This window comes from Macaca nemestrina, chromosome 12 (assembly GCF_043159975.1).
Source record: "Macaca nemestrina isolate mMacNem1 chromosome 12, mMacNem.hap1, whole genome shotgun sequence".
Classification (NCBI taxonomy): Eukaryota; Metazoa; Chordata; class Mammalia; order Primates; family Cercopithecidae; genus Macaca; species Macaca nemestrina.
This window is the reverse complement of record NC_092136.1, coordinates 10,967,269-10,989,357: the sequence shown is the minus strand read 5'-3', so window position 1 is coordinate 10,989,357 and position 22,089 is coordinate 10,967,269. Positions and strand designations below refer to the sequence as shown.

General features: G+C 41.3%; 1 protein-coding gene across 5 annotated transcripts in view; it reads right to left on the bottom strand.

Moving 5' to 3' along the window:
• Positions 1-6,111: 6,111 nt before the first annotated feature.
• PLAAT5 (phospholipase A and acyltransferase 5) overlaps positions 6,112-22,089 on the bottom strand; it is a 28,361-nt gene continuing 12,383 nt past the window's right edge. For 3 of the 5 annotated variants that reach the window (XM_011720499.2, XM_071074436.1, XM_011720500.2), the window contains exons 4-6: positions 11,441-11,549; positions 9,179-9,441; positions 6,112-6,373 (exon numbers count right to left, since the gene is read on the bottom strand). In XM_011720499.2, the coding sequence (XP_011718801.1) occupies positions 6,281-6,373; positions 9,179-9,441; positions 11,441-11,549 (465 nt within the window). In that variant the 3' untranslated portion in view covers positions 6,112-6,280. Of the gene's footprint in view, positions 6,374-9,101; positions 9,442-11,440; positions 11,550-22,089 lie in introns of all 5 variants that reach the window. The other 2 variants (XR_011610513.1, XM_011720502.2) reach the window with 2 other exon arrangements.

Below are 22,089 nucleotides of genomic sequence, written 5' to 3'. Positions count from 1 at the left end.
GTCAAATGGTATTTCTGGTTCTAGATCCTTGAGGAATTGCCACACTGTCTTCCACAATGGTTGCACAAATTTACACTCCCACCAACAGTGTAAAAGCATTCCTATTTCTCTGCATCCTTGCCAGAATCTGTCATTACCAGACTTTTTAATGAGCACCATTCTAACTGGCGTGAGATGGTATCTCATTGTGGTTTTGATTCGCATTTCTGTAGTGACCAGTGATGATGACCTTTTTTTCATATGTTTGTTGGCTGCATAAATGTCTTCTTTTGTGAAGTGTCTGTTCATATCCTTTGCCCACTTTTTGATGGAGTTGTTTTTTCCTGTAAATGTGTTTGAGTTCCTTGTGGATTTTGGATATTAGCCCTTTGTCAGATGGATAGATTGAAAAATTTTCTCCCATTCTGAATGTAGGTTGCCTGTTCACTCTGATGATAGTTTCTTTTGCTGTGCAGAAGCTCTTTAGTTTAATTAGATACCTTTTGTCAACTTTGGTTTTTGTTGCAATTGCTTTTGGTGTTTTAGTCATGAAGATTTTGCCCATGTCTATGTCCTGAATGGTATTGCCTAGGTTTTCTTCTAGGGTTTTTATGGTTTTAGGTTTTATGTTTAAGTCTTTAATCCATCTTAATTTTTGTATAAGGTGTAAGGAAGGCATCCAGTTTCAGTTTTTTGCATATGTCTAGCCAGTTTTCCCAGCACCATTTATTAAATAAGAAATCCTTTCCCCATTGCATTTTTGTCAGGATTTTTGAAGATCAGATGGTTGTTGATGTGTGAGGTTATTTCTGAGGCCTCTGTTCTGTTCCATTGGTCTATATATCTGTTTTGATACCAGTACCATACTGTTTTGGTTACTGTAGCCTTGTATTATAGTTTGAAGTCAGGTAGCATAATGCCTTCAGCTTTGTTCTTTTTGCTTATGATTGTCTTGGCTATACAACCTTTTTTGGTTCCATATAAAATTTAAAATCGTTCTTTCTAATTCTGTGAAGAAAGTCAGTGGTAGCGTGATGGGAAAAGTGTTGAATCTATAAATTACTTTGGGCAGTATGGCTATTTTCATGATATTGATTCTTCCTATCCATGAGCAGGGAATGTTTCCCTATTTGTTTGTGTCCTCTCTTACTGAGCAGTGGTTTGTAGTTCTCCTTGAAGAGGTCCTTCACATCTCTTAGAAGTTGTATTCCTAGGTATTTTATTTTCTTTGTAGCAATTGTGAATGGGAGTTGACTCACGATTTGCCTCTCTGTTTATATTTGTGTATAGGAATGCTTGTGATTTTTGCACATTGATTTTGCATCCTGAGACTTTGCTGAAGTTTCTTATCAGCTTAAGAAGTTTTGGGGCTAAGACAATGGGGTTTTCTAAATATACAATCATGTCATCTGTAAACAGAGACAACTTGACTTCTTCTCTTCCTGTTTAAATACCCTTTTTTTCCTTTTCTTGCTTCATTTCCCTGGCCAGAATTTCCAGTACTATGTTGAATAGGAGTGGTGAGAAGGGGCATGTTTGTGCCAGTTTTCAAAGGGAATGCTTCCAGCTTTTGCCCATTCAGTACAATATTAGCTGTGGGTTTGTCATAAATAGGTCTTACTATTTTGAGCTATGTTCCATCAATACCTGGTTTATTGAGAGCATGAAGCGGTGTTGAATTTTATCGAAAGCCTTTTCTGCATCTATTGAGATAATCATGTGGTGTTTGTCATTGGTTCTGTTTATATGATGGATTACGTTTATTGATTTGTGTATGTTGAACCAGCCTTGCATCCCAGGGATGAAGCCATCTTGATCATGGTGAATAAGCATTTTTGATGTGCTGCTAGATTCGGTTTGCCAGTATTTTATTGAGGATTTTCACATCAATGTTCATCAGGGATATTGGCCTGAAATGTTCTTTTTTTGTTGTGTCTCTGTCAGATTTTGGAATCAGGATGATGCCGGCCTCATAAAATGAGTCAGGGAGGAATCCCTCTTTTTCTATTGTTTAGAATAGTTTCAGAAGGAATAGTACCAGCTCCTCTTTGTACCTCTGGTAGAATTCGGCTGTGAATCCATCTGGTCCTGAGATTTTTTTGGTTGATAGGCTATTAATTACTGCCTCAATTTCAGAACTTGTTATCAGTCTATTCAGGGATTCAACTTCTTCTTGGTTTAGTCTTTGGAGGGTGTATGTGTCCAGGAATTTATCAATTTTTTCTAGATTTTCTAGTTTATTTGCATAAAGGTGTTTATAGTATTCTCTGATGGTAGTTTGTATTTCTGTGGGACCAGTGGTGTTATCCTCTGTATCATTTTTTATTGTGTCTATTTGATTAGTCTCTCTTTTCTTCTTTATTAGTCTAGCTGTCTATTTTATTAATTTTTTCAAAAAAAAAAAACACCTCTGGATTCACTGATTATTTGAAGAGTTTTTTGTGTCTCTATCTCCTTCAGTTCCACTCTGATGTTAGTTTTTTCTTGTCTTCTGCTAGTTCGATCATCCCAGGGCAACATCCCAGGTCAATTCCTGCTGTGCTGGCAGCAGGAATTTCAAGCCAGTGATTCATAGCTTGTTGGGCTCCATGGAAGTGGGACCTGCTGAGTGAGACTACTTGGCTCCCTGGCTTCAGCATCCTTTCCAGATAAGTGAACGGTTATGACTCACCAGGGTTCCAGGCACCATCAGGGTATGAAAAACAAAATTCCTGCAGCTGGCTCGGTGTCTGCCCGAACAGCCACCCAGTTTTGTGCTTGAAACCCAGGGCCCTGGTGGTGTAGGCTCACCATGGAATCTCCTGGTCTGCGGATTGCAAAAGCTGTGGGAAAAGCGTAGTATCTGGGTTGGATAGCACAGTCCCTCGTGGCTTCCCTTGGCTGGGAAAGGGAAGCCCCCCGCTCCTTGCACTTCCCAGGCAAGGTGATGCCCCACCTTGCTTCTGCTCACCTTCCGTGGGCTGCACCCACTGCCTAACCAGTCGCAATGAGATGAACAGGGTATCTCAGTTGGAAATGCAGAAATCACACGCCTTCTGCGTTGGTCTCACTGGGCGCTGCAGACTGGAGCTGTTCCTATTTGACCATCTTGCCAGAACCCCCAACAAGAATATTTTTAAAACAAAGTAAATACCACCATACTCCTGGAAAAAAAAAATACACATTTGCTCTCTGCCAAGAAGCAGCAGCATGGGGTTTGTAAATAGTTGGATTCCTAGTAAAGATTCTGCCCAGCTGAAAGTTGGCTTTGAAAATAATGCGACCAGAAACTTTGGGAGAACAGAACTTTAAGTAGCTCAGATAGCCTTCTTAGAGTTTGGATTACCATTGATTGTTCTCCTAAAGTGATAAGAAGTTTCTAGAGGAACAGTGTGGAGATCAAAATGTCCTATGATCACCAGAATGCTATGTATCCAGCCCTTATGCACCTTGTGCTGTGCTTGTCTATGTGTGCTATAAGGACCCAAGTCCTACAGAGTCAGGAATCACCCTTCCCTTTAAAATCTTCCTTCTTTGACAAAGTCCCCCTCCTGCATGACTGCAGGAAATTCAGTTCTTTCCCAAAGTGTTCCGGAGAATACCAAAGGTAGCTGACATTTTCAACCAACATGGTGCCTCTCTAGTCTGCTTGTTTCCTATGGACCACCTCTGGTCCTGAGCTTCTTCTCTCCATAGCTACAAACTTTTTGGGTACCACAAACCATACTCCTCCTTTTATTCTCTAAGAACAGCCAATAACAAAGCTTGAAGATAACAAAAGGGGAGCATAAGACAGTAACTTAAAACTGGGAACTAAAGAGTAGCTTCTTTCTACTCCCGGTGTCACCCAAGGCTCCCTTCTGGTTTTTCCCTGCTGCCTCTGCTCTGCTCCCTCCATGGTGGGATCCATTCCCCCTTTTTCAGTTGGCATCTCTGGCTGACATGTTCTCCACCCCTAACCAGCAAAACCAGATTCCTTTATGGCCAAAAAAATCTCTGCAGAGGCGTTTATTTCCTGAAGTCATTCTTCTATCATTAAGCAAAATAACTGGATTGTGCCAGCCCCTACTGGCTCATGTGTCACTAGTACTGGGCCTCCCTACCATTAAGGAACGCAGCACTTTCAAGTTCTCTGATTCTCCATGTGACATGCCCAAGTGAACCAAGACCGCCACTGCCCCAATCACCCACCCATTCCCAAAAAGTGAAAAATAAGCACACAAACGAGTGACTCGCGTTTAACTAATCTCAGAAACATTTGCATTCAGATTACTCTGCCTTAGAATTTCCTCCTCTCCACTCCATCAGGAGTGGGCATGTGCTTTATTATATCAACAAGACTAAGAAGCCTCACCCGAGTGGTCCCACTCAAAGAAGAGATTTCAGTTTCTACCTTAAAATGCAGAAGCCACTACAGATTAAAAGAGAAACACACACACTTTAAGAAACTCTCCCCTCCTCATCTTCAAAGTGTGGGGTAAGCATTCCAGATCTCTCAGCCTGATGGACAGCTTGGAAGTGGGAGGGACCAATGTCCAACAAGTGGCCTTTGCCCCATGTCCATTGTGCCTTGTGTCTTCCCAGCTGACTCAGAATTCCTCACACCCAGCCCCCAGACTACTGCTCATGGGCTCAGGCAAAGGTGAGAGTAGCCAGGGTTTGGCACTTGGGAGACTCTCAAAAATATTTTTTGGACAAACAAGTGAATATGAGCCCTGAAACTTTCCAGGAGTCTCTGTCCCATTGGGTTCAAACCAGTAAAAAGCCAGAGAAGTGTCTTTCTGTCCCAAACATAAGCAAGAGATGGATGAGCCCTTTGTGCAGAAGTTACTAGACACTCTTTGGTGTGGAGGAGTTTTTGTTAATCAAACAACAACCAGTTTGTTTGATGAAAGATTAATATGGTTGAGGAGTTCAAAGTCATCTTCCAATTAAAGCATTCACTAAAACATGGCTGGGTTAGTTCGCAGCTACAAGGAATAAATACACTTTATAAAATATGAGTTCCTGGTACTCAGGTTCTGCTTCAAAGGAAGTCTCAACCTAGACCATATAATGAATAGAGACTGAAGGAAGAGGTATTGGGAACTCAACTGATTACCAGGCAGGGGAGTGTGAGAGGAAATGGGGAAGAGGAACTAGGGATATCAGCTTCATCCTGGTCATGATTCACAGAAATGAGTGCAGAGGGAAGACAAAGTCAGATGCCCAGACTGCGGTGTTGGGGAACAGGAGGTCATTGAGTGTAGATTGCTAAGAAAAGAATGGAGGGTAAAAAAATTGGAAGAGTTTCAATGACAGTCTATTTTCTCCAAATAGGAGAAAAGCTTATGGGAGATCCCAACGGACCTTATCTGAAACACTTTGAGGGATCCATCTTGCTCTTTTCTACATTCTTCGTATTTTCTAGGTATTTCTGGAGGCATAAGAGAACCCTTCTCTAGCTTTTTTTGGGGTGGTTTCAGCTCCCAGCTGTCACTACAATCCCCAGCCATAATTTCAGATCTTCCATCCTGTCAACATTCTTCAAAACACAAAAATAACTCCTTTCTCTCTCTCACTCGCACAGTAGAGTTCAACTGATTAAACTTATCAAATTATTTTAAATATTTATCTGAAATCAGTGAGACTAGAAACTTCACATTTTAGGGTAATGATGAGGGAGAAAAGCAAGATAAATTGTCTTATCGATACTTTTGATAGATGATTTTTAAACAATAAGGAATAAAGTTGATGTATAATTCTAAAAAGAAAATATTTCTTGGGATATGTGTTTCTAGATTAAGGTACTGAATAGCCCTGAATAGCGAATCACAGTTTTTCTTAAGGTCCTCCTCCCCTGAGGCTACACTATGGCTCAAAAAGGGCGGGATTATCATAAATAGAAAGAAGCTAGAGGCATTTTAGTTCAATAAAAAGAACATCTGGAAAAAGACATCTTCGTTACTGGAAATATTCAAGCAGAGGCTGCTGGGATGTTTCTGATGGCATTCAAGCATCAGAGACCAAGATCAGCCTCAGAAACAAGCAAGGTCTCTTCCTACAAAGAGAATGAAATTAGATCAGTATATGAAATGCCTAGCACAGTGCCTGGCGCATCAGAGATACACACTAGATACCAGATCCTTCCCATCCTGAGAGTCTGTGGGTCTATGCTTGTATATATTGGATGTATTTCTGGAAGGGTAATTGGATACATTGTAGATTCTTCCAGAAGTTCACAGTTTTCTTAATCAGAGGCATTGAGAGAAGGCAAGGGAAGGAAGCATGTTCTTTTTGCTTGTGTCAGTAACTCTTCCTCTAGTTGGAGTTCTCATCACCTTCAGGCAGTTATTGGTTTGGGCTTTATGCTATCCACTACAGCTGAAATAACTGCTCCAGCAGCCTTCGCTCCTTCCATCAGGGCGTGCTCTACCTGCAAGGCACATCAGTTCACAGGACAATCGGTACCAATCCTAGGCTTGCACCCTCCCCTACCTCTACCCCACCATACCCATTCAGCAACCAGCCTGCCTGGAGTCTATTCCCAAGAGAAGAAGCAGTCCATGCTATCTTATATTTTCAAAACTCCTAGAGTGACAAGAGACCAAGAAAAGCCAGGACTGTTGGAGACAACTCCTTCCTCCCTCTGTGCCATTTGGCCCAGGGCCTGCTTCCAGGGTGGAGCTCAGAAGCAAAGGATCTCACAGCACCACAGTCACTGAGGCCCTCATTCTACAAACAGGGGATCCAAGAGCCAGGGAACGGAACTCACTTGTACAGAGCCGTACAGTGAATTCGTGTCCAAACTTAGCTCTTGGGTTCTTGGGCCTCATGACTCCTGGGCCCAAGCTTCTTCAGAGGACTTCTTGTAATGCCCTCAGTCCTTGGGATCTTCTTGTACAAATTCTCATGGGATGGGAGGTTTCTCACACCAGGGCCCACCAAGCCCCTGACTCTAGAGCAAAGCCTCACAAGAATGGAGTGCAGCCTGGAGAGGATGCAGAGCAGAGAGGAGGAAGGTGCAGAAAGTAAAGGGCACAGCAGGGAGGCTGCCAATGCTCTGAGGATGGGCTGGTAGCAGCAGAGACCAACATGGGAATGTGAGCCCAATCTGCTTAGACAACAGAAGAAACATAGAAAAAAATAGAACAATTGTGTTAGCTTCTAATCCTTAATTTTTTTCATCTCTTTAAAGGGGGATAATAGGCCGGGTGTGGTGGCTCACACCTGAATCCCAGCACTTTGAGAGACTGAGGCGGGTGGATCATGAGGTCAAGAGATTGAGACCATCCTGGCCAACATGGTGAAACCCTGTCTCTACTAAAAATACAAAAATTAGCTGGGCGTGGTGGCGTGCACCTGTAGTCCCAGCTACTTGGGAGACTGAGGCAGGAGAATCGCTTGAACCTGGGAGGCAGAGGTTGCAGTGAGCCAAGATCGTGCCACTGCACTCCAGTCTGAGTGACAGAGCGAGACTCTGTCTCAAAAAAAAAAAGGGCGGGGGGGTGATAATAAATACTTTCTCTGCTCATCTCATGGAGTTTTAGTAAGGATCGCCTATTAATATGAACAGCTCAAGTTTTTACATATATTTAGGATTCAAAGTTCTTTCACAAGCACTGAACTACACGAATTTATTACTTCTCTATATGGAAGGAAATGACAGAGCCAAATGCAGTATAGGCCAGGGAGGTAATGTGAGTGAGGCAGGTGGGTGACACACCTACCCCTTATCCCCTGCAAAGCCACAGCATGTCCCTACAGAGTATCAGCAAGTAGGAATGCCAGCCCAGTGGCCTGATCAATTGTCTGTTAAAGAAAAGCTGAGGGCCAGGCGCAGTGGCTCACGCCTGTAATGTAGCACTCTGGGAGGCCGAGGTGGGTGGATCACCTGAGGTCAGGCATTCCAGACCAGCCTGGCCAACGTGGCGAAACCCCGTCTCTACTAAAAATACAAAAATTAGCTGGACGTGGTGGTGCACACCTAGTAATCCCAGCTACTTGGGAGACTGAGGCATAAGAATTGCTTGAACCCAAGAGGCGGAGGTTGCAGTGAGCCGAGACTGCACTACTGCGCTCCAGCTTGGGTGACAGAACAAAACTCTGTCTCAAAAGAGAAAGAGAGAGAGAGAAGCTGAGAAGCTACATATTTTTATATAAAATTGTATATAAAATGTCTATATTTTTTAATATTGGTAGGTAATTCAAACAAAAATTGTGTGTGTGTGTGTGTGTGTATCCAAGATGTGGCCCACAAGGTACTAGTTTACAATTTTAGCAACAAGGTATCTGCTTCCGCTTATCCCTGCTTTGTTAAGGAAGAAATGGTCTTTGGCCAGGCACGGTGGCTCACACCTGTAATCCCAGCACTTTGGGAGGCTGAAGTGGAGGATCACTTGAGCCCAGGAGTTCAAGACCAGCCTGGGCAACATAGCAAAACCACCTCTCTACAAAAAAATTAAAATTATCTGGGTGTGGTGATGCACGCCTGAAGTCCCAGCTATTCAGGAGGCTAAGGCAGGAGGATTGCCTGAGCCCAGGAGGTTGTGGTTGCAATGAGCCATGATTATGCCATTACACTCCAGCCTAGGTGACAGAGTGAGACCCTGTCTCCAAAGAAAGAGGGGGAAAAAAAGAATAGAAAGAAAAGCTTTCAGAAATATAGTGACTTGACCAAGCATACCCCTCTAGTTAATAGTTGAGCTGGGGCTCCAACCGGTGGTCTTACTATTAGCCCAGTGCCTTTTCTCTCCTCCCTGGGTTAATAAAGGTGAAAACACCTCTTGAACCATAAAGTCCTGCAGAAATAGAAGGCCCTACTAGTACAACGAATAATATAATGAAAGCACTGATGCTGGGCGCAGTGGCTCACGCCTGTTATCCCAGCACTTTGGGAGGCCGAGACGGGCAGATCACGAGGTCAGGAGATTGAGACCATCCTGGCTAACACGGTGAAACCCCGTCTCTACTAAAAAATACAAAAAAATAGCCGGGGGAGGTGGCGGGCGCCTGTAGTCCAGCTACTCGGGAGGCTGAGGCAGGAGAATGGCGTGAACCCGGGAGCTTGCAGTGAGCTGAGATCCGACCACTGCACTCCAGCCTGGGCGACAGAGCGAGACTCCATCCCAAAAAAAAAAAAAAAGAAAGAAAGCACTAATTACCATTCTGATCACTAATGAAATGACAAACCCCAAGAAAGCTCTGTAAGAAGCCATTATCAGAGCAAATGGGGTCACACCTGCTGGCTCCGGGGTACGCCGTATCTGAGGCCATTGACAAAGTGCTCACAGTTCCCTTCAATCAGGCTGTACTGCACGGTCTTGTTGACCATCTTTTTTGTACGCTGGATGATCTTGTCCACCGGTAGGGGCAGGTACGTCCCATCTAGCTTGTTATTGACCTTCCAGGAGCAGCCATGCAGCACATCCTCCAGACGACTGTATTTCACCACAGCCCGATTGCTAAAGATGGAACTAATACTGCCCACCTCAAACTCCTCACCTGGAGACCAAAGACAAACAGAGGTTGGGACGTGCAAGGAGTAGCAGAGCAGAGCACAGTCTAAGGCTCTGAGTAAGCTGCTTCCCCTGGGGTCTCATTGGCATCATCAGTAGAAGGGTGACAGAAGAGGGGGAGTTGGAGTCAAAGAACTGCAGAGAATCAACTTTCCTGAGAAGCCCTTTGCCCTGCGCCTCACTCCTTGCTCTCAACCTGCACAGGAGTCTCTTTGTCATTAAACTCTTGCAGCACCTTCCCATGTGGTCCCTGATTGTGTTGCACTGACCTGCCCAAGTCCTAGGATTTGAGTTTCGTTTCCTAAGCAGACTTCAGTAATCGTCACAAACATGTAAAGAGCACTCTCTATGTGAGTGTCAGTCCCTGGGTAAAGGACTATCACATACATGATTATGGTGGTTCCATGACACACCTCCCTCTGGGGCTGCCACAGGGGCACAGGGGAAGCCAGCCAAGCAGGGCTCTGAATGGCACCTGCTCCTGCCAGCTTCCACCTACAGCCACTTGACTGTTACCTGTACTCAAATACGGGGATTCTCATTAAGGGTATGTTTGAAAACGGGGTTCCACAGCTTTGAAAAGAGAAATGTTTGAAAGCTGCTACATTATCATATTCAAGCCCTTAGACAAGACAGAGACTCGAAGAGGGTCAGACACCTGCCCAAAGCCAGGTGGATAGTCATTTAAAGCCAGCACTGTTTTTCTGCTACAACCGTGTCGACATGCAAATGTCTATACCCTTCCCTTTATAAGTTGTCCAAGGGCAAGAAATGCTCCATGATCTTTTCTTACAAATTTGAAGAAAATCTGCTGATTTTATAAAAGCTGGTAGCAGATAATTGAGCATTCAGGAGCAGAAATGGCAGAATTCATTTTCAGAGAGAGCAAGATAGGAGTGGGGGAAGATATAACTGATAAGTATCTCTGTGGTTACACAAGAGGGAAACTCCTGGACTTAGTCTGGAAAGAAGAGATGAATTACCACATTCTTGGAGTAGGTTCTGAGACAAGAAGCGGGAATGGTACGAGCCGATGGTGCAGAGAAGAGAAGCAATGAGAAAGGGGCTCTGCTCCATGGGAACATCCCAGCATGGTGGGAGACGGGGCCAGAGGAAGAGGACAGGACACGGAGATGACAGCTGAGAACAAGTTAGGACCAAAGGCCTTTGGTATAGTGCCCTTCTGTAATTCAACTTTGAACTGGCAATACCTGCACAGGAGACAGCATTCAAAGGGCATTCAAGGGTATTCAACAGGGTCCCCCTACCCCTTCCTCTCCCACACCCCAGCCCTCATCAGGCCTCATCTCCTGAGACAACCATTGTGACCAGCAGTTCTAGACACCCAAATTTTCAGTTGTTTCCCATTTTGCTGTAATCTCCGTCTACTATCATCACCTCCTCCCCCATCAAATCTCCACTAAGATTTAATGAACACAAATTGAATCTCAGCCATATGTTAAGACAGCTGTGAGAAATGAAAGGAGGGCTCTATCTACATTGAGGGTGAAACAGCACGGAGCGTGTTGGAACAGCAGGGAGACAAGGTGAGGACAAAGGTGCCAAAGGTGATCAAGAAGCCAGATGCAGTGTTTGAGGACTATAGAAAACAAATGACGATCAGAACATGTGAGCATCTGCACCCTCCTTGGGGAATCCTCAGAAAGGTGAGGACAGATGCTCAACTCTTGTCAATACAAAACAGAGCTCAAGTTCTAAAACGTGTGTTTTTAAACAAAGGGCCCCCTAGGAGGTCAGGGAACTTGGGCCACGCTCTTTACACTTGTATCACTCTTAGGCCTGGACACTCGGTGGTTTTTGGTGAAGAGAGACCAAGCTCTGTCACAGTAAACAACGGTCCAGTCATGCTTCAAGGGGTCCCATTGCTAAAGAATGGCAATAACTGAGGAACACAGGAATGAACTGTGCTACTATTTACTTGGCTAACTTCAATATTAATATTTCAATATACTATTCATTCTTACTCGGGGGAGCCAGATGGACCACGCAATCATCTTCTACATAGATGGCCCAGTGCTCATAGCCAATTCGAAAAATCTCAATCAGGTCTCCAGGTCTGGGTCTTGGTTTTCCCTACAACGGAAAAATAAAAGATACATGGCACATGCCCAAGGAATTCCAGAGATCTAGTCTTAGGATCAGGTACAGCTCAGCCTAAAGATCCCCTCAGTGTGGTTCATCGCTTCACAGAAACCCAAGCTAAAGAAATTTCTCTTCACACCGAGGACCAAAGAAGTCCGCTCCTCTCCTACCACCACTCACATTACTAAAGCCATCAAGGATACCTGTGCCAGTTATCAATGTATTGCCTCTCAGCTGTGAATGTACCCTCCAATATATACCCTGTGATAGATGACTAAACTTCTTTAAGCATTTCTTCCTTAAAGCAAGTAAGATGTTAAACCTTCTCAGTAGAGGGTGCTGGAGGGACACTGCAAGAGAAAGAGGCTCTCCTGCAGTTTCTGGCCAGGGGTGGGCAGGATGATGGTCAGCAGTGTGGTGTGTGGACATCTAGTAGAGTTCTACCTCAGACCCAGGATCCTCAAGGCCTCCTGCCTCTGCTGGCACCCTGATTCCCTCTGCAGGGCCCCCACATGACCCACCTGAAGCCCAGAGAGTGCCCCCATCCTCTGCACACCCACATCACCAGTTGCTAATAGCCACTTCAGTCCTGCTTGCCCAGCAATTGCAAACTTCTCTATTATTGTGTGCGTGTGTGTGTGTGTGTGTGTGTGTGTGTGTGTGTGTATGTGTCAGGTAGAGAGAGAATGAGAATATACATGAAAAGGTAGGCATAGAGTTGTAAATATGATGAGCATCCATCTTTTTAAAAAATCTTTGGCCAGAGCTCCAGGTCTCACCTTCACTGCTGTGTTATCATCTCCTGGGCGCCCAGCTTCTGGGGCCCTGTGACCTGCAGGTCTTTGAAAATCCATAGGTAATAGGTAAGATGTGGCCGGGCGCGGTGGCTCAAGCCTGTAATCCCAGCACTTTGGGAGACCGAGGCGGGCGGATCACGAGGTCAGGAGATCGAGACCATCCTGGCTAACCCGGTGAAACCCTGTCTCTAGTAAAAAATACAAAAAAATAGCCGGGCGAGGTGGCGGGTGCCTGTAGTCCCAGCTACTCGGGAGGCTGAGGCAGGAGAATGGCGTAAACCCGGGAGGCGGAGCTTGCAGTGAGCCGAGATCCGACCACTGCACTCCAGTCTCGGCGACAGAGCAAGACTCCGTCTCAAAAAAAAAAAAAAAAAAAAAAAAAAAGAAAATCCATAGGTAAGATGTTAGGACCCCCTGGAAGCCTACAAATGGTATTGCTGTCTCTAAACCAGACCTGATCACCTACTTGGAGCAAAGAAAAGAGCCCTGGAATATGGAGAGACAAGATGGTAGAGAAACACCCAGTTACATGTTCTCATTTCACCCAAGACCCTTGGCCAGAACAGGGTATAAAAGACTCATTCCCAAAAGTGATACTAAAAAGATATGGAAAATGTAAGCATGAAGATTTACAATTAAGGAAAGGCTATAAAAGTGTGGGTGAGTGCAAAGTGCACAAAGGTCATAATGGACTTAATTAACATCGTTAATGTCATTAATTTGTCAACTACTCAGAGCAAAATATTTTAATGCAATACATGTGTGAAAGTCTGTAGCAAATTTTCGAATTCAAATAGACATAAGACATGACACACTGGAGAGAAATCCTTCAAATGTAAAGAATATGGCAAATTGGCCAGGTGCCGTGGCTCACACCTGTAATACTAGCACTCTGGAAGGGCGAGGTGGGTGTATCACCTGAGGTCAGGAGTTCGAGACCAGCCTGACCAGCATGGTGAAACCCCATCTCTACTAAAAATACAAAAAAATTAGCCAGGCTTGGTGGCATGCACCTATAGTTCCAGCTATTCAGGAGGCTGAGGTAGGAGAATGGCTTGAACCTGGGAGGCGGAAGTTGCAGTGAGCCGAGATCACACCATTGCACTCCAGCCTGGGCGACAGAGCAAGACTCTATCTCAAAAAAAAAAAAAAAAAAGAATGTGGCAAATTATTTCACATGCTTTCACGCCTAACTCAACGTCAGAGAAGTCATACTAGACAGAATTCCTACAGATGTGAAGAATGTGGCAAAGCCTTTAACCAGTTCTGAGCCCTTACTAAACATAAGATAATTCGCACTGGAGAGAATCCCCACCAATGTGAAGAATGTGGCAAAACCTTCAACCAGTTATTAACCCTTATTACACATAAGATAATTCACACTGGAGAGAACTCCCACAAATGTGAAGAATGTGGCAAAGCCTTTAACCATTACTCAACTCTTATTAAACATGATTCATAGTGGAGAGAAACCCTACAAATGTAAAGAATGTACCAAAGCCTTTAACTGGTCTTCAAACCATAATGAACATGACAGAAGTCATACTAGAGAGAAACCCTACAAATGTAAAGGATGTGACAAAGCCTTTTAAGTGCGTCTCAAGCCTTACTAAACATAAGATAATTCGTACTGGAGAAAAACCCTCCAAATGCAAAGAATGTGGTAAAGCTTTTAACCAGTCTTCAACTCTTATTATACATAAGAGATTCATACTGGAGAGAACCCTGTGATTGAATATGGCAAAGCATTTTAACGGTCCTCAAACGTAAGATAATTGATACCAGAGAGAAACTCTAGAAATCTGAAAAATGTGGAAAAGCTTTTAACCACACCTCATACCTTTCCAAACATAAATTATACTGGTGAGAAATCCTAGAAATGTGAAGAACGTGGCAAAGCCTTTAAATGGTTGTCATACCTTACTGTATGTAAGATAATTCATACCGAAGAAAACCCCTACAGATATAAATAATGTGGTAAAACTTTTAATTAATGTTCATGCCTTATTGCATAGGAAAGCATTTATACTTTAGAAAAATTGTACAAATATAAAGAATGTGGAAAAGCCATTGCTATCTGCTCACATCTTACTCAAAATCAGAGAATTCATACTTAATGAAACCATTATAAATGTAATTAGTGTAAAAAAAACTTTCAGAAAATTAAGCCTTTAAAGTGAATAAGAGTATTTTGAAGAAAAACATTATATATATAAAGAGGATTGTAGTACCTTTACTTGTATTACAAACCTTATTGTACACATTTTATACCAGAGAAAAACACCAAAGCAGTTGTTCAAACCTTGTTGAATATCAGAGAATTTATGTTGCAAAGAAACCCTACAAATGTAATGAATGTGGAAACACATTTGTTTAAAAACTCCAGTGTGGAGAACGCCAGAGAGATCATATTAAAAGATACTTTTGCAGATGCAGTAAATGTGAAAAAAATATTTAATCAAACATTAAGTCTCTGTAAACATTAGAGGATTCACGGTAGAAAGAACTAAGGTACTAACACTTCATACATTACACTAAATCAGAGTGTAGGGTACGGAAAATAATTCAAAGCTAAAACTGTCAGATTTTTTTGTATATAACTTTACAAGAAACAAGACTTTTTTCAAGAGTTATAATTACAAAGTATTTGTTTTCCCTTGAAAAAATTATAGTTTGTTGAAAGCAAATGTCATTTAATTCTCAGATTACTTCATGCTGTTCCTTCATTCTCATTGTTTATGTGAAAGCATGTGATCCATTATTGTTGCATCAGATCTATGAGAGATTCGTTTTCATTAGGTGGGCATTATTTATGACCTTTTCCATGGAAGAGTAAGGACATTGAAATGCAAGGTGTGCAATGAAAATCTAAGTGAAGAGGCTCCTTGTGGTTGAATTCTAACATGGTTTGAGTGAAGCAAGAGGTAGGTATTCAGAGTAATATTCTTCTACATGATAGTGAGAGAAAAACATTTTGAATTTTAGCAGTAAATCATTTTAAATGCAGTACATTTTGAAATTCTGATTTAAGATTACAGGTGAACTTAATTTTTTAAACAAAACTGTTTTGAAAAATATTAATAGGCTGGATAAAGAAAATGTGAAATACTATGCAACCATAAAAAGGATGAGAGCATGTCCTTTGCAGAGACATGGTTGGAGCTGGAAGCCATTATCCTCAGCAAACTACCACAGGAACAGAAAACCAAACACCGCATGTTCTCACTTATAAGTGAGAGCTGAACGATGAGAACATGTGGACACACAGGAAGAGGAACAACACACACTGGGGCCTGTTGGGGTGAGGGTTGGAAGAGGGAAAGCATCAGGAACAATAGTGAATGGATGCTGGGCTTAATACCAAGATGATGGGTTGATCTGTGCACGAACCACCATAGCACAATTTTACCTCTGTAACAAACCTGCACATCCTGCACATGTACCCCAGAACTTAAAAGCTGAAGAAAAAAAAAGAAAGAAAAAAACAGCCCAAACAGCCATCAGTAAGCACCAGTTAAGTAAATAATCCTACATCCACACACACAGACACATTAGAGAGAGCAAGCTGAATTTACATGAGCAGCATAATGCTGCTGAGACTCATGCTTGCTGCATGTACTCCATTATATGGAGGCACCACATTTTACCTAACCAACATTGTTCTTTTTCAATATCACTTTGGCTATCCCAGGTCCTTTGTCTTTCCATGTAAATTTTAGGATCACTTCATCAATGGATATCAAAAAAAATATTTTGACAGGGATTGTGTTTAATCTGTTGATCGATTTGGTGAAGACTGCCACCTTAAGATTACAGATATTTTGCAACCCACAAACATGGAATTTGTTTTGTGTACTTAAATCTTCAATCTCCCTTACCAATGTTTTGTAGCCTAACATTTTTGTTAAAGTTATTCCTGAGGATTTTTATGCTATGATGAATGGAATTATTTTCTTAATTTCATTTTCAGATAGTTCACTTGTAATATACAGAAATTCCATTGATTTTTGCACATTCACCTTGCATCCTGCAACTTTGCTGAACATATGTATTAATTCTGATGGTTTTGTGGCCCAGGTGTGGTGGCTCATGCCTGTAATCCCAGCACTTTGGGAGGCCAAGGTGGACAGATCACTTGAGGCAAGGAATTCAAGACCAGTCTGGGCAACATGGTGAAACCCCATCTCTACTAAAAATACAAAAAAAAAAAAAAAAATTAGCCAGGAGTGGTGGTGCACGCCTGTAGTCCCAGTTACTTGGGAGGCTCAGGCATGAGAATCGCTTGAACCTGGGAGGTGGAGGTGGAAGTGAGCTGAGATGGTGCCACTGCACCACTGCACTCCAGCATGGGTGACAGAGCAAGACTCCGTCTCAAAAAAAAAAAAAAATTCTAATAGTTTTGTAAGTACAGGCACGTCTCATTTTATTGTGCTTTGCTTTATTGTACTTCACAGATAATTTCATTTTTTACGGGTTAAAGGTTTGTGACAACCGTGCGTCAGATAAGTCAATTGGTGCCTTTTTTCAAACAGCATGTGCTCGCTTTGCTAGCATTTTTTAGCAATAAAGTATTTTTAATTAAAGCATGTACTTTTTTACATGTAATGCTATTGCAAACTTAATAGGCTACAGAATAATATAAGCATATCTTTTATGTTATGACTCGCTTTCTTGCAATATTCGTTTTATTGTGATGGTCTAGAACCAAACCCACAATATGTCTGAAGTACACCTGTATGTGATTGATTCTTTAGGATTTTCTACATACATTGAATACATGTGATGAGAGTGGGGATCGTTGCCTTGCTAGCTCTAGTCTCTTACCATTAAATATGTTAGTTACAAATTTTTCATAGGTGCCCTTTTTCAGGTTGAGGAAACTCCCTTTAATTGAGGTCAAGAGAATGTTTTTTATCATGAATGGCAGATTTTGTCAAATGCTTTTTCCAGAGGTATTGATATGATCATATGATTTTTGTCCTTTATTAACATGGTATGTTACTTTTTTTTTTTTTGAGAGGAAGTCTCACTCTGTTGCCCAGGCTGGAGTGCAGTGGCATAATCTTGGCTCACTGCAATCTCCACCTCCTGGGTTCAAGTGTTTCTTGTGCCTCAGCTTCCCGAGTAGCTGGGACTACAGGCGTGTGTCACCACTCCCGGGTAATTTTTTTGGTTTGTTTCACCTTGTTGACCAGGCCGGTCTCAAACTCCTGACCTCAAGTGATCTGCCTGCCTCCACCTCCCAAAGTGCGAGGATTACAGGCATGCGCCACAGCGCCCCGCCCTGGTATATTACATTAACTGATTTTGGGATGTTACACCAAACTTGCATTTCTGGGATAAATCTTAGTCATTGTGTATAATCCTTTTTACATACATGCTGGATTCAGCTTGCTAGCATTATTCTGAGGGTTTTTACATGTATATTCATAAGACATATTAGTCTTGTAGTTTTCTTTTTTTGAGATATCTTGGCTTTGGTATCAAGGTAATACTGGCCTCACAGAATGAGTTGGGAAGCATTTCATTCCTCTATTTTCAGAAAGAGTTTGTGAAAGATTGGTAATTTTTCTTATTTAAATGCATGGTAGAATTCTTGAGCAAAGCCATCTGGGCATGAGATTTTCTTTGTGAAAAGATTTTTATTTACTAATTCAATTTAGATTTTCTAGTTTTTCTTGGCCAGTTTTATAATTTGTATCTTTCTAGGACTTACCCAATTCATCTCAGTTGTCTAATTTGTTTGCTTACAGTTTTTCACAGTATTCCATTTTATGTCTATAAGATTGACAGTGAGCCCCCTCTTACATTCCCAATTTTGGCAATTTGAGTGCTCTCTCTTTTTGTCTTGGTTAGTGTAGCTAAAAGTTTGTCTATTTTGCCTTTCCAAAATACTATCTTTTGGCTTCATTCGTTTTATTGATTTCTGTTTTCTATTTCATTGATTTCTACTCCAGTAGTTATCATTTTCTTACTTCTGCTTGTTTTGGTTTTAGTTTGCTTTGTTTCCCTAGTTTCTTAAAGTAGGAACTTAGATTATTGATTTTGAGATTTTTTTTCCTTTCTAATATAGGCATTTGCAGCTACAAATTTTCCTCTAAGTGCTTCAGCTGCGTCTCATAAAATTGATAAGTTCTGTTTTCATTTTCACTCAGCTCAAAATATTTTCTAACTTCCTTGTTCCTTTTTTGACATTATTTAGATGTATGTTGTTTAATTTCCAAATATTTGTGAATTTCCCAAAATATCACTTTGTTATTAATTTCTAATTTAATTTCATGTGATCAAATAAAATATTTTGCAGAATTTTTTTTTTTTTTTTTTTTTTTGAGACGGAGTCTTGCTCTGTAGCCCGGGCTGGAGTGCAGTGGCCGGATCTCAGCTCACTGCAAGCTCCGCCTCCCGGGTTTACGCCATTCTCCTGCCTCAGCCTCCCCAGTAGCTGGGACTACAGGCGCCCGCCACCTCGCCCGGCTAGTTTTTTGTATTTTTAGTAGAGACGGGGTTTCACGGTGTTAGCCAGGATGGTCTCGATCCCCTGACCTCGTGATCCGCCCATCTCGGCCTCCCAAAGTGCTGGGATTACAGGCTTGAGCCACCGCGCCCGGCCTATTTTGCAGAATTTTAATCCCTGCAAATTTACTGAGACTTACTTTATGGCCTAGAAGAGGGTCTATCCTGGAAAACATTCATGTGTGCTGGAGAAGAATATGTATTCTGTTGTTGAGTGAAATGTTTTATGAATGTCAGTTAGTCACATCAGTGAGCTGCTTACATCTTCTATCTGCTCACTGATTTTCTGCCTAGTTGTTCTATCCACTACTGAGAGTGGGGTATTGAAGTTTCCCAACTATTATTTCTGAATTCCCAATTTATCCCTTTATTTCTATCAGTTTTTGCTTCATACTTTTTGGGATTATTTTGTTGGATATGTATATGTTTATAATTGTTATATCTTCCTGATGAATTAACCTTTTGTCATTATAGAATGACCCCACTTTTTTCAAGAATATCTCTTCTCTTAAAGTCTATTTTGTCTGATATTGGTACAACCACTCCTGCTACGGCCACTGTGTACATCAACCTATTTGTGACTTTAGATCTAAAGTGTGTCTCTTGTGAATGGCATTTAACTGGATCTTGTTCTATTAAGTCATATGATCTCTGCCTTTTTTCGGTGTGTTTAATTCATTCACATTTAATGTTACTATTAATAAAATTGGATTTATGACTATAATCTGCTGTCAGTCTTCTGTACCTCACGTCTTTTTTGTTCCTCTGTTCCTCTTTTGCCTTCTTTTTTGTATCAAATACGTATTTTCTAATGATCATTTTAATTCCTCTGTTAACTCTTTGATAACATTTTTAATTGTTTCCTTGTGGTTGCTCTAAAGATTCCAATATGCATCTTGACTTATTGCTATCTATTTTAGATTAATACTAACTTAATTCCTGTAAAATACGGAAACTTAAAATTAGCTGCATTGCTTCTTCCCTCCTTTATGTTATTATTGTCAGATATATTACATCCATATATGTTATAAACCGAAGACAGTGTTACAAATATTGCTTTATATAAACTTTTGTCTTTTAAATTAGTTAAGAGAAAAAGGAAAAAATATACTTATGGTCATATATATTAACTACACTTTACCATTTCTGGCACTCTCCATTTCTTCCTGTTGATTAAGATACTGTCTGGCGTCATCGATCTAATATAGCTTCATATCAGTCCCTCTCCTTTGTGCTATTACTATTATATTTATTATGTATTGCATGTTATAAGACCAAGAATAGGATTTATAACTAGTTTCATTCAATTACCTTTCAAATTGGTCAGCATAAATGATAAAATATATATTTATATTCTTCTATATAATCACCTATATAATTATCTTTACTGGTGCTTTGTATTTCATGTGGCTTAGAATGCTATCCGGTGTGACTTTCTTTCCACCGGAAGAATTTTCTTTGCTATTTCTTTTAAGGTAAGTGTGCTAGGCAAAAATTCTCTCATTCTTCATTCATCTAGGACTACCTTTATTTCACCTTCATCTTTGTAAGATATATTACTGGATATAAAATTATTGGTTAACAGGTTTTTTTCTTTCAGCACTTTTAATACATCATCCCACTGCCTTCTGGCCTCCATTGCTTCTGATGAAAAGTTGACTGTTGTTTTTTATTGTGCAACTCTTGTATAGAATAAGTCTTTTCTTCTCTTGTTGTTTTCAAGATTCTGTCTTCGTGTTTGGCTTTCATCTGTTTGAATGATATGTCTAGATATTCACAGAGCTTCTTGGGTGTATAAATGTTTTATATCAAATTTGGAAAGTGTTCAGGTATCTTTCATACAGGTATTTTTTCTGCCTTTTTATCTTCTCTCTTTCTGGGACTCCAATTACACATTTGCTGGTTTGCTCAATGATGTCTCCTGGCCTCTGAGGCTCTGTTCATTTTTATTTTTATTTTTCCTCCTACTCTTCATATTAGATAGTTGCTGTTGATCCAGCTTTGAGTTTGCTGATTCTTTTTCCTTTTTAGGAACTCAAATTTGCTGTTAAATCACTCTAGTGAATGTTTTATTTTGGCCATTGCATTTTTCAACCCCAGGATTTTCATTCGGTGCTTCTTTATCATTTCTACCTCTTTATTAAGATTCTATATTTGATCAGTTATTGTCATTCCACTTTCCTTTAATTCTTCAAACTTGATTTACTTATTTAAACATACTCATAATAGCTGTTGAGAAGTATTTGCTACATTCAACATGTAGGCCCACTAGGAAAGAGTCTCTGTTGACTGTTTTTGTGTGGGGGGGTCACTCTATCCTGTTTCTTTGCATGTCTCATAATTTGTTGTTGAAAAACTGGATATTCTAGGTAACATATAGTAACTGTGGGTTCTGATCTCCTTCCCCACCTAACCAGGGCTGATGGATGTTGCTGTTTGCTTGTTTGTTTGTTGTTTGTTTAGTGACCTACCTGGACTGATTCTGTGATGTCTGTTTCTCTCACAGCATGTAACCACTGAGATATCTGCTTAGAGGTTTTGGGTTTTTTTTTTTTTTCCTTGTTTTTATTTTGTTTATTTTTATTTATTTATTTACTTTTAATTTTTTTTTTTTTTTTTTTTGAGACAGAGTCTCATGCTGTCGCCCAGGCCAGAGTGCAATGGCATGATCTTGGCTCACTGCAACCTCCACCTCCCAGGTTCAAATGATTCCCCTGCTTCAGCCTCCTGAGTAGCTTGGATTACAGGTGCCCGCCACCACACCCAACTAATTTTTGTATTTTAGTAGAGACAGGGTTTCACCACGTTGGCCAGGCTGGTCTTGAACTCCTGACCTTGTGATCCACCTGCCTCAGCCTCCCAAAGTGCTGGGATTACAGGCGTGAGCCACAGCGCCTGGTTTCTTGTTTTTAAGCCTGGCTTAGATCAGCATAGCTTAATGGTCAGCCAGTGACTGGCCAAAGGTTGAGTCACACCTTGTGCCAGGAAAGCTTCACCTTTTGTCAGTGGATCTCTGTGTGGCTTGGAGAATTCATTCAAAGTTCCGGATTTTTATGAGTCTTCAGTCTCTCCTGAATGTGAATGTGTATGCAGCCTTATGCATACCTTTCAGACCACTAGATACATGTGGTAGCTTTTCAAGACCCCTCTTTAGTTGTATCATTACCTGGATTTCCATGTTAAATTTTTGGCTGGCCTGTTGGCTTATTGCTTGTCCTAAC